Source organism: Lygodium microphyllum, chromosome 28 (genome assembly GCF_053477565.2).
Source record: "Lygodium microphyllum isolate KBCC chromosome 28, Lygodium_microphyllum_v1.1.10, whole genome shotgun sequence".
Taxonomy (NCBI): domain Eukaryota; kingdom Viridiplantae; phylum Streptophyta; class Polypodiopsida; order Schizaeales; family Lygodiaceae; genus Lygodium; species Lygodium microphyllum.
This window is the reverse complement of record NC_141162.1, coordinates 27,300,355-27,313,721: the sequence shown is the minus strand read 5'-3', so window position 1 is coordinate 27,313,721 and position 13,367 is coordinate 27,300,355. Positions and strand designations below refer to the sequence as shown.

The 13,367-nt window shown below is 41.1% G+C and overlaps 1 protein-coding gene across 1 annotated transcript in view; it reads left to right on the top strand.

Annotated features, from left to right (window-relative positions):
* Positions 1-13,367, top strand: part of LOC148011273 (uncharacterized) — a 297,099-nt gene that overhangs the window by 116,935 nt on the left and 166,797 nt on the right. The window contains exons 13-14 of the mRNA XM_087670938.1: positions 6,543-6,851; positions 9,442-9,756. Coding sequence (XP_087527064.1) covers positions 6,543-6,851; positions 9,442-9,756 — 624 coding nt within the window. The remainder of the gene's footprint in view (positions 1-6,542; positions 6,852-9,441; positions 9,757-13,367) is intronic.

The window sequence follows — 13,367 nt, the reverse complement described above, 5'->3', positions numbered from 1 at the left end:
ATTTTCAGCATGGTGGGAAGCCAATAAATGTTCAGAGCAATACCTACAGCAAGATACCAACTTTCCCCACTTTTTATGGACCAAAGCAGGGGAGCAATTTCAGATCTAATGCTGAAAATAAGTTTGATGGAAAAACGACTGATATTAGTGCCAAAATTTTAGCCCCTATCCAAGGCAAGCATGTGTCTAATGACAAGCTTAAAGAAATGTATGTCAAAGGGTTATGCTTCAAGTGCGGGGAGAAATAGTCACCTGATCATAAGTTCAAGTGTAAGGCTAAGAATTTGAAGGTTAGTATGATTTTTGAAGATGATTCTGATGTTGAACCTATTGAGGGAAGTCTAGCACAGCTTGAAGGCTCTACTTCTCAAGAAGAGATGCATGAAAATGAAGAGAGTATCCATGATGAGTTTTATGACCCAATGGATGGCTTCCTTTTTGATCCGGGTGGTCATTACATGGATGATTCTTGGACTGATTTACATTCCTCGCTATGTTCCATATCAAATGACGCATGGAGTGGTTCAAGAGGGGACAATACCCTACGCCTCAAAGGCCAAATCAATGGAAGGATTGCTCACATACTCATTGATACGAGCAGCACACATAGCTTTATTAACTCCAAATCACTCAATGGGTTGAAATTGAGTACACAGGATATGTTTTCTTCCCTAAAGATCCAAGGGGCAAATGGAGACTTTGAAAATAGTAATCAATGCTGCCCAAATGTTCCTATTACTTTATCTCCATTGTGCACTACATCAGTGAGTTTGATTGCATTAGAAATGGGTCCCATTGGCATTATACTTGGCTGCAATTGGCTGAAATCTTTGGGCAGATTTACTATGGATCTTAATAAGCTGGAAATGAAATTTCAATGTTATGGACAACAAGTAATTCTACATGGTGTTGAGAAGAAGAAAATGGAGGTGATTAGCCTCAAGAAGATAAAAAAGGAGATAAATGCAAAGGCATGCATGTTCACTATTCTTCTTTCGAAGATTGATGAGGATCAGCCATCTCCTCCAACCAATGACATAGACCCATATCTTTGCAAGTTGCTGAAGAATTATGATGATATTTTTCAGCGACCTACTTCTTTTCCTCCCAAAAGAGAAGTGGATCATCCTATAGACTTGCTGCCCAACACCAAGCCTATTAACAAACCACCATATCACCTCTCCAAAGTGGAAAGGGAAGAGGTAGAGCGCCAAGTGAAAGAGCTATTAGAAATGGGTCTCATCAAGGCAAACCAATCGCCTTTTGTCTCTCCGGTCTTTCTTGTAAAGAAGAAAGATGGCTCTTTTCGCATGTGTATCGACTACCGCGATCTTAATAAGGTCACTATCAAGAATAGGTATCCAATACCTAGAATAGAGGACCTCCTAGATGAATTAAAGGATGCTAAGGTGTTCTCCAAGATTAACTTGAGATCGGGGTATCATCAAATATGCATGAAGGAAGGGGATGAGTTTAAAACAGCCTTTAGGACGGAAAGAGGCCTCTATTAATTCATGGTTATGCCTTTTGGTTTATCCAATGCTCCAGCTACATTCCAATCTCTTATGAATAAGATACTTCACCCCTTGCTATTTGAGACAATTTTGGTGTTCTTTGATGATATTTTGATCTATAACAAGAGCAAAGAGGACCATTTACAGCATGTAAAAGAAGTCTTCGATATATTGAGGAAGCACAAACTATTTGGCAAGGCAACTAAGCGTTCATTCATGACAAAGGAAGTTGAATACTTGGGTCATATAGTGGGAGAAGATGGAATCAAAGTGGATCCTAAGAAGGTGCAATGCGCCAAAGAATGGCCTAACCCAACTAATGCTACTTCTTTAAGAGGTTTTCTTGGGTTATCATCGTTTTACCGTAGGTTTATGAAGAATTATGCTCATGTTGTAGCTTCTCTTATCGATTAGCTTAAAAAAGAGGCCTTCTTTTGGGACGAAATCGTTGACAAGAGCTTTAATGAGCTGAAGCAATTGCTTGTTTCAATACCAATACTAGTTTGTCCTGATTTTTCCAAGACTTTTACCATCTACGCGGATGCTAGTGGTAGAGGTTTAGGGGCTGTTTTGGTTCAAGAGCATGGTATCATTGCATTTGAGAGCAGAAAATTCGATGATAAAGAGAGGGAGATGCATGTGTACGAGCAAGAGATGCTTGCTATTCTACATGCGATCAAGAAATGGCATCATTATCTCTATGGAACACATTTTAAAGTCAAAAGCGATCATAGGGTGTTGAGATATTTTCTCTCACAGCCCAACCTTTCTTCCAAGCAAAAGAGATGGCTGGCTACCTTGCAGTCATATGATTTTGAAATAGCATACATGGCTCGAAAGGATAACGTTGTGGTTGATGCGCTATCTAGAATGTGGGCATGCAGTTTATCTACAGTGTCTACAATTTATAAGGATTGGATAAACAACATCGAAGAAGAATATGTGTTGGATGAGCATGCTGTCCAAATTTTACAGAAATTACAGCAAGGACGTGATGAAGAATTTCCAAATTTCAAAGTGCATAATGGACTCTTATGGTTTAAGGGTAAAGTGTACTTGGTTCCTAATAGTAAATTCAAGCTGAAAGTGCTCCATGAGATGCACTCATCACCAATGGCTGGTCATTCGGGTCTTTTCAAGACCTTTGACAAGGTCCATAAAAGTTTTTATTGGAAGCGTTTATGGAAGGACGTCAAGGAGCATGTATCCAAGTGTTTAGAGTGCCAACAAAATAAGGACTCCACTTTATTACCAGCCGGACTCCTTCAGTCTTTACCTATTCCTACAGGCAAATGGACCGATATTTCCATGGACTTTATAACGGGATTACCTACTACTAGTCATGGATGGAATAGTATCTATGTGGTTGTTGATAGATTGACTAAATCAGCTCACTTTATTCCAACCAAAATACAATATTCAGCAAGGCAAATGGCTGAGCAATTTATGGAAGGTGTGTTCAAGCTGCATGGTATGCCAATGAGAATAGTATCGGATAGAGATACAAAATTCATGGGCAAATTTTGGAGAAGTCTATTCTCTTCTATGGGTACTTTTCTCACTCCTAGTACAGCCTATCACCCCCAAACCGATGGGCAAACGGAGAGAGTCAATCACTGGGTGGAAGTGTACCTTAGCCATTATTGTCATGACACACAAGCTTTATGGGATCGTTGGATCCACCTTGCTGAATTTTGCTATAACTTCACGTATCACATGAGCATAGGTATATCCCCATTTGAAGCACTTTATGGGTACAAAGTCCAAATCCCATTAGTTTTGTTTCATGAAGATATCAACCCCCAAGCAAAGGAAGAGTTGGAAAGGATGGAGACGCTCATGAGACAATGCAAGGACGGCATAAGGAAAGCACAAGAAGCAATGAAAGCCTATGTCAATGAGAAGAGAAGACATTTGGACTTCAAAGTTGGAGATTGGGTGTTTCTTAAAGTGCGCAAGACACACTATGCTTCATTGAAGGGTGGGAACAATAAGCTTGCTCACAGATTTTATGGGCCATATTTGGTAGTGGACAAAGTTGGAGGGCTTGCCTATAAGCTCCAAATACCTTCTTCCACTAGAATACATGATGTATTTCATGTTTCACAGCTTAAGAAGTATGTTGGACCTGATGTGCAAGAGTTGCCACCAATGGATGAAGCAGTACTTGTCATATATGAACCTGAAAGTATTATTGGAAAGAGAGAAAAAGTGCTCAGAAATCGTACTCTTACTGAGTACCTCATTAAGTGGAAGAGCCTACCTATAGAGGAATCTTCTTGGCAACCATCCACTTATGTGAATGATTTTCCTTGGTTATTGCAGGATGATACATGACAGACTGTGCAGGGACAGCTTGCTGTGAGATATTATTGTTGGCAATAAAACTATCCTGACTTTATCAAAAATTGATTTTGACATTATGGGTGATACTAGGGATTGTATACTTCATTTCTATACTTCATGTGTGTCATTTGGACCACTCTATCAAAAGTTATGACAGTTTTTGTAAATCAGCCCTGTTTGGACAGCAGCTAGTTTACTCACAGTTTGGTGTACATAAAGGTCTCTCTTATATGGAAAGTGCTTTCCTATCATATCGAAGCTACATGGACATGATTATTATCATCCTTGGCTTGGATTTGGTCAATTTATCTGTAAATCAGCCCTGTTTGGACAGCAGCTAGTTTACTCACAGTTTGGTGTACATAAAGGTCTCTCTTATATGGAAAGTGCTTTCCTATCATATCGGAGCTACATGGACATGATTATTATCATCCTTGGCTTGGATTTGGTCAATTTATCCTTAGTTTTGAGGACAAAATCATCTTAGGACGGGATGATTTGTCATGAAAGAAAATACCTTGATATATTTGTACTTTGGAATCATGCTAATTCCATACCTTGTAATTTCCAGCCCTTGTAAATTCAGCCCTTGCCTATGTAAATGTACCCTTAACTTTGGAGATGAGGAGTTAGGATAAAGAAGGCAAGAGGCTAAGAGAAAACATCTTTTGGCTCATTCACAAAATTTTACTGTTCACTTTTTTTATGTTAGCTTCCTTCTTGCTAGATGAAGCATCAGCCATGGCTGTCATGTATTTTTGGAACTCTCATCATTAATATATGGCAAGATGTCTTGGTGCAATAGTTCTTTTGTTATTTCATGTCTATTTCAGTTTTAGTTAGATTTCTTTTCCTGGTTGAATGCTTCATTACATCAATGTATACTAAACAAAAAGCAAACTTATCTAGAATGGAATCAGTACTATTATTATTTACATGTGACTTCTAGCTTGGTGGACTAGGATAGTCTCTTTTTGATTTTGGCAAGAATGGCGTTCTCCTAAGTTTGGGTTGAATAGTTGTTAGTGTAGGTTAGTTTATTTGGTTTTGATAGGTGTATGAAAGTAAATATGCTTTTATCAATTGAAGTATAATGTGAAAATGGTCAATATTGCATCAAATCTCATTTGTACACTATGTTCAAATGTGAGTTCTAGCTTGGTAGGCAAGATATTCTCTTTCTAATTTTGTCCTGGTCAATATCCTCTTGATTGTGGCTCAATTTTTTGTTTGTTAGTTTAGGCTAGTGTGTTTGGTTTTGGTTGGTATAGGAGAGTAAATGTGCTATTCTTAATAAGAATATAGTATGAAACTAATTTATCTTGTTCGATTCTTAGATTGCCCGCTCCAAGTTTACTTGATTTATAGTAATCCTCTTTGTTTGAGGATTGAATAGATGACAGGCTTTCGCTTTAGAGAAGTATACTACAAAAATTTGGAGATCAGCTTGAGAAGTGAGCTTGCCTATCTTATCAACAAGGGTGTGTGTGTAAGCACAACTCCCAAAAACTCTAAAGTGGAAAAATACAGCCCGAGAGCCAAAGAATGCCTCATACGTAGTCCTTTGAGGGAAAACTATAGTCGGTGGGCACTAATTGAGGATGTACATTGAAGTGTTAACAACCTCAATCCACAGGCGCTTAGGGAGCTCTACTGCGCATAGAGCGTGCCATGTTCATGATGGTCCGATTCCTACACTCTATGACCCCATTCAAGGAAGGGGAGTTGGTAGAGGTAAGTTGGAATGAAATACCATGCTCTTGTATGAACTTGGAAAACTCGTGAGAGGTCCCCAGCTATAGAGGATGTGACTAATCAGCAAGCACAGCAGAAATGGATGTAGACTGCATGATGGAGGCTGGAAATCGATGTCTAATGGATGTAGACAACAACAAGCGGCTTCGGCTGCGTGATGGAGGCTGGAAATAGAGGCCTAATGGATGTAGACAACAACAGGCAGCTTTGGCTGAGATGTCCTCTTTAAACTGCGTGTGGGAAGCCACATTAGGGGGGATGAAACTTGCAAAAACAAGATTGAGATGAATGGAGGGAAGTCTACCTATTTATAGAAAGTTTGGGGACCTTGTACCACACACCGTTTTTAAACTCTCTCGAACTGCGCACAATTTTAGGGTTTTTATTAATTAAGCATTTTTGGGGCTTCTTAAGTGTCTAAGTCAGCATGTAATGCTTATGTTAGCTCAATAGTTCCAGCCTCCAAGATAGTGTAGCACTCAGAACATTTAGCCTTGTACTTGGTGAGTACTCACTGTTTTCCTTCCATAAGGTCTTGATTGTTTGATGTGTCAAGATTATGGTAAGAAATAGAAAAATCTAAACATTTGAACTAGACAAGCAAAGTGGAAAGCTTCTAACAAGACTTGGCTTGATGATGTATTATAATAATGCCTGCTTGGAAACTGCTTAATTCATGGTAAGGGGTCTCTTGTCAGGTCATTATGCCAAGGTTTCCTCTATAAAAGATTATAAATTTATGCTATTTTTAGGTTTTCTAAAAAGGCACAACTTGGTTTTTATTTTCAGTTGTAGTGGATGCTACATTAAATCCCTACGTCAATAATTGGTAATCATTATAGTAATTCTGTATAAAATTCATCCATTGATTTGACACTTCAGAAGGAATGTAGATCAATAAATTTTGTAGCGTGACTCTTTGGACAGGGTTACCGGATAGAGAAAAAAGCATATTCGTGGGGAGTGGGCTTACTAATTCAAGTGTTGGTGATGTTTCAAGCTTTCTGATCAAAGCACGTGATAAGTCTGGAAATGCTGTTACATCTGACATCAGTTTACTCAATGTAACCATTTTTAACAAAAACTATCAAAGCTTGACTTTGAATGCTTCTCTTGTTCAAGGATATCCTGGAACATTTTTTATTATGTATCAGACTTTTATAGCAGGAGAGTATACAATACATGTGCAGCTTATGTCCGTGCTACTGTATGAAGCACAAAAACTTGTCAATGCTGGTAATAATGTCCTTCCACGTTCTTTATTCTGAATGAAACCTTCTCGTCAACAGAACTAGTTAAATAATAGAGGATTTCCTACTATAGCATGTTGCAACCTAACCCAAATAAAGTGTAAGAATCACATTTTGGCCCATGTAAGCTACCCACTTGATTGGGCATAAAAAGGATTTTCAAGTCAAATTGAGACTCTACATTGCAGTTCTGTTATTCAGGACTTGGATAACATCACAAGAAGTACATTGAATGCAAACTTTCCTGTTTCAAACCAAAAACAAGATTGACCATCTCATAAGCAGTGAAATTTGGATTATTCATTGATTAACAAAATAGGATATAGGATCCAGTCGCTTCCCCATCGTCCATACATGTGGAATCCGTAGATACAGGTGGATAAAATCAAAATTTCATTTGATTTTGCAGAGATATAGAAGTGGTTGTTTCAGTGTATTGCTACCCACACACACACACACACACACACACACACACACACACACACACACACACGCGCGCGCGCGCACGCACGCGCGCGTGCACGTGCACAAACACATGCATGCACTCATGTGTATGTGCACACACATACAAAAATTTCTCACCGATACTTATTCTCCCGTTCTACCTGATTGGGCATTAGGATTTTCAAGTCAACTTGAGACTTTGCATTGCAGTTCCTTTATTAAGACTTGGATTAGATTACAAAAAGTATGTTGAATGCAAACTTTTCCAGCAAAAGAGAAATGCTATTATAAACCACCTCATTGAAAAGAGATCAACGTGAAGTACGATACAAGCATTGTATCCCCAAGTTGCAGCTATTTAACCTCCGATTGATGCTGTGAGTCTACCTAAAGTTGCTCTGAGTGGCGTTGGAGGGAATGTATGATGGATGATCAGATTTCTGCCAAGGTGGCATATACAGGTAAGCTCTCTCTGCTGAATGGCAGCTGGCAATGCTCCCATGATAATATATTGGTGGCCCAACTCTATGCGACAGTAGATGTTGCAAGCTCCTCCACACCAGCCGTGCTGCCTTGCGTGACCACAAACAGTGCCTCTCTAGGCATTGCTACAGCTAATACAGGGAGCAGACACTATCCTGCTGTATCTGAGCCAACCAGCTATCTATTGCTAGACCCAGTTGGTCCACCAGACACAAGAAGTACGAGACCCTCCTCGGCTGTGGGCTATCCTGTAGGTGCTTCCAAAACGTGCGTCTGAAGAGTTTTCTGATGGAGTTCTCTTCCCAGTGTCTACTGTCAGTGAGATTCCAATCCATATCCTGCATCAGAATATGTTTTGCTGATCTGTGTTGTGTAAGTAAAGAAAGTCATTGTCATCTATGAAACTGAAGCAGGCCAATTCGACTCGTCATCTATGAAACTGAAGAAGGCTTGACCCTGTCCAATAGACATCAGATTCCCAACATCGACTCATCACATCCTCAGTACATCTCTAAGGTTAGTCTTACCCTCTCTAGTAGCAACTCATCATCCTCAATATAGAAGGCTTTATCATCTACATACTTTGAGTCCAGCAACTTTGTTGTTTTCCACACAGGAAGCCTGAGACCCCTCAATCCACTGACTTTTGAATGGAGGAGATAGGACATTGCCTCTGCAAAGAGCAGAAAAAGGTATGGAGCCAGCATGCAAACCTTGTCTGATTGATCTCTTCAGTTGTAACTCATCTTTTTTCTGCTCTCCTGTGATCACATTGTAAAGTGTTTGAGTCCCCATTGATCCATTGCCGTGGAAAGCCAGTTGTGCCATGACACCCTCTAGGAAGTCCCAATCATCCTTATCATGTGCTTTCTTAGAGTCTAGAAGAAGCACCATGATTACATGTGCCACAATCTGAGCCAACTCTGTGGCCTCAAACAAGCTGAAGATATTGTTAAGGATCCTCTGATTCTGTGAATGAAACCTGTTAACAGTGTCATGAATGATGTTTGGTAGGAGATGGCGAAGGCTGCTGATATAATCCTTGTATGTGTAGGGTAGCGAACCATCACCATGCACCAATAACATGTATTTTTACACTTTTGGGGATGTTGTTTCAATCCAAAATAAGTAAACTGAATGCAAAATTTTGATCACACCAGCAACATGTTTTTCACAAGTTGAGGTATATGGTATCAAGTCAAGAAGGTAGTCTTATGGCAAAGTAAATAGCTTCTTATCCAAGCAACAACAAGGAGAGCCTGTTTTATGAACTAGTGAATTCTGGCTATAAGACAGAATCGTTAATGGCATGTGCACGTGTCCTTTGTTAATGATGACTTGAGCATTAATTAGAAGTTTTCTAAATTTAGAGATTTGCTTCTACTTAGGAGAAAAATATGTGTGTTTGTATGTTTGTTTTGTATTTTTTTCCCTGAAAAAAGGTAGCTAATTCTATGACTCAGAAGAAAAGAATGGTAGTTTCACCATAAAGAAGAATGTACCATGTAATTCTACAAAGCATTGTCGTTTTAAAACTGATTAGCCACTGCTGTATTTTTCTACTCTGACGTCTTTGTCAAGTTTGATTGTCTGTGTTTTGATACCTTAAAAGTGTTGTATCAACCCGAATATTCATCTCTTGCTGCTAGGTGCTGTTTTCTTACCAAAATGTAAGGCCCTAGGCATGGGATTACAAGGAGGAAGGGCTGGAAAAACGTTAATGTTTTCTATCATTCCGCGTGATGCATATAACAACATAAGCCCCAAGGGAAATGTTATAATAACAGTTTACTTCACTCCTAATATTTCTTCATCAGCGAAAATATTCAGAAATAATTCCGGAATTTTCGATGTTAGCTACAGCGCAAACATTGCCCAGGCATACTCTTTGAGAATAATTGGATGCACACCAACAGCTGAACTTTCAATACCAGGGAGTCCATTTGAGGTCACAATAGTTGCAGGTACACAGTCTCTTTTCTCTTTGTCCATAATGCTTATTTTATCACAAAGAGTCATTTTCACAGAAGGCCTTCAAGTCCACACAAAATTCCATGTAAAACCCACGTGACCATCAATGAAGAACTCTAGAGGGAGGTTACCATGCAATTCTAGTACCTCCTCCTTGAATCCAAAGCACCACCTTTTCTTTGTCAAAGACTCTGGCTGCCAAGAAGATAGTTGTCAAAAGATCATTCTTGAAGCCTTGCAACCTGTGAAGAAATGCCCCATGCAGAATCAATGCTGCACTTCTTGTCAACCATATGTTCCATAAGGTACACCAATGGAAGTGGGTCTGTCTGAATGGTTCTCCTGTAAGGCACCTCTTGAATGCGTCCAAAATATTCAATCATTGGCATTTGAGGCAAAATAATTCAACTAACACATATAGAGCCACACTTTTCAAGGGTCTAGACAAGACTTGGATGAATGCAAACTATTTCCATACAAGTTGTACAAAGTATGAAGTACACCAATGGAAGAGGGTCTGTCTGAATGGTTCTCCTGTAAGGCACCTCTTGAATGCATCCAAAACATTAAAACATTGGCATTTGAGGCAAAGTAATTGTTAGCCACGAATTTAAGATATAGATCCATACTTTCCCAAGGGTCTAGACAGGACTTGGGGGAATGCAAACTAGTTCCATACAAGTTGTTCAAAACATGGGAGTGTCTGAGACTAATGTTCCTTGGTCAATAATCTTGAAGTGATAATCCTCCTATGATAATCCACCATAAGGACACCCTGCCTCGGAATGATATTCTACAAGTTGATGGATTCATTAATGGGTCTTCCACCATCTTGCCAACCATTTAGCTTTCCAAGCCCTACTAGACTTCTTTGCAATCAACATTTGTCATACACTAGCATATGATACACAATATTTAGGAATTGACAAAGAGTATATACAAACTCCCTAATCCTCCAAGTACTCCAAGGATCTTGCTTATCAAGAGAAGGTATCGGTCTGAAAGTGGATGCTTGTTAAGGCAAAAACTTTGAAAGTGATTGGAAATCACTAGGCTGTTGAAAATGTTGGTCGATGTGTTCCATGCGAACATGTGTTTACGCATTTTTATTTACACATGCATTGAATATTATATTGTTCACACTTGTGAATTCACATAAATTGACACGTGTATGTATGTTATATTAGCATAGTGCACATGAGCAAGAAAGGTAGATTTTTCTTGAAGTAGCAAGATGTCTCTAGAAAAAGTGACACTTGTAGACCCATCAAGAATCCTCTAGAACAGATCAAGAATTCTCTAGAAAGTAGTAGGCATTTGTATTGCTGAAGGTCTGTAAAAGGACCTTGATGTGAAATATAACAAATTTTTTTTTTGCAAGTAAAATGTGGCTGATTATATTACTCAAAAAACTGATTACAACAGAGTGCTCATGCTTAACAAACTAGCTGGAGCTGATGCAAAGTCACCAATACATCATGTATACAAGCCTCTCAAGGCGGTCTAGGGGATGGGGGGGGAGGGGGTATATATCGCTAGCTGGGGCTACTTGCCTGCATCACGAAGAACAGACCCTGGATGCCCCAAGTGCGCATGAAGTGACCTCAGAGCTTTTGACAAGCTCTAGACTCGCACTACACCTGATCCCATCGCCGCGGAAGGAGTGGATGATGGAGGTCCCAAGCTCTGCTAAGGTCACATGTGCTGAAAGTCTCTCTCCACCGAAAGCCGCTTGACACTGCGCCTTCCAGATATGCCATCCAGTAAGACTCTCTACGATCTCCCATACCTCCCGAGCGGTCTGTTGTGGGCTCCAGTACCTGGCTGATGGGTACATCCTCCAAACCGACCACTGGGCACGACCTGCCTTGATAATGAATATCCTCTCCTGCATCCTGGCCTCATAGAGAAGGTGACGGCCCTGTCTTTTTGCCTGCCAACAGAAAGATCTCCATGAGATACATCCAAGGCTTGGTGCTATACGCTGAAGGATGCGGCATGCTCCTCTCCACATGAGTTGCGCCTTCTCACATGACCAAAGGCAGTGCTTTGGGGTTTCTAGAGGCTATTGTATGCAGCGCTTACAACCTCCTTCCTTCTGCATCTAGGCAAGCCAACTTCCCACCGCGAAACGACCATGTGACACCAGCCATAAGAAATAGGACACCCTCCTCAGCCTCCAGCTATCCCATAGGCGGCGCCAGAAGGTCTGTCAGAAGGGCTCCGTGATGCTCTACTCTGCCTAGTGCCTGTTACGTGATGGCGCCCAGTCTATATCCTCCTGCATCTGTACATGTCTGCCAATCGTGGCAATGTACTCTAGGAACCTGGGTGGCTTCCTGGCAACCGCAGAGGCCGGCCATAGCCACTCTCTTGGATCCCACTCTAGCTCATCAAGTGCTCTGCCCTCCCAGATCCAAAAGCGCCACTCCCTGAGCTCCTTCCAAAAAACATAGGGGTCCAGTCGCCATATCTTCCCCTGAAGGCCCACCACCCGAATCCTCCTCTAGAAAAGGGCGGCAATCCCCTCATCCTGCTGCCCTCTGTCAAGGGCCAGATGTCCCCCCTCTTGAATGGCGAAGAAAGTCCCCTCCGGGGCACCACCCACTCTACCTGCCATCTGAAGGGGGATGCGTGCTGGTGAAAACCTAGCTGTCCATACCTCCTCGCCGGGCTCTATCGGCTCTCGTATCGGGGGAGCAAGCCACTCCAAAGGTATTGTTGCGTCTATCTCCCTTCTCAACTCCACTCCTGTCTGGCAGCCTGATACTCGCTGCAATACCTCCTCGTCTACCATCCTGTACACCTCCTGCCATGTCCTGATGGTACGAGCCGGGTCGTAGCCCACTGGATGTGGGGGTGCTCACCTATCCGTGCCCCTTCCCGATCTTTGACTTGGGGGTTCTAGATCACCGGCTGACGGTCTATCTCCTCCTAGCAGCTTGGGGGACTTTGGATTAGGGCCTTATGGAGGCCCTGCCAGACGCGGAGTAAGCTGCGAAGGAAAGGTGATTTGGGGGTGGTGATTTGCGGAATACAAAGAGGATGAAACACCACACTCACTCTGACTTTGGCAAGCAAAATTCAAAGAAGGAAAGGAAGAAGAAGAGTTACCAATCTTTTTCTTATAGTCACCCCTGCGTGTATTAACATACGAAAATGGATCTTTGAAGGGACTTTTACCATGATCAACATATATCACTCTAGCTTCATCTTGATCTTTACCAAAATGTTGCAAAAGTAGTGAAGTAAAAGAAGAAGGAACAAAAGTGGAAACTTGTGTACCTTGCACTGAAGTAGTAGGAATAGTACCATGTCATGCTCATCACGTCAGTTGTACAATCAAAGACCATTCTGAGGGTTCTCCTTCCCACCTCCTTGGCACTATGGCAATCCCACAAGCAACTTCATTGTGCCCTGCATAACCAAGTAATGTGCTGATTGGCAGGATCCTTTATGCTACTAACCGTAGCAAGAGTGAGATTATCATCCAATTCCTCCAGGAGTCAATTGGAAATGAGGAAGATTTGTAAACCAATGTTTGGTTTGACACTGCTGTTGTCCTACTGATCAAAACCCTCCTCCCTAGCCCTGTATTTTATCA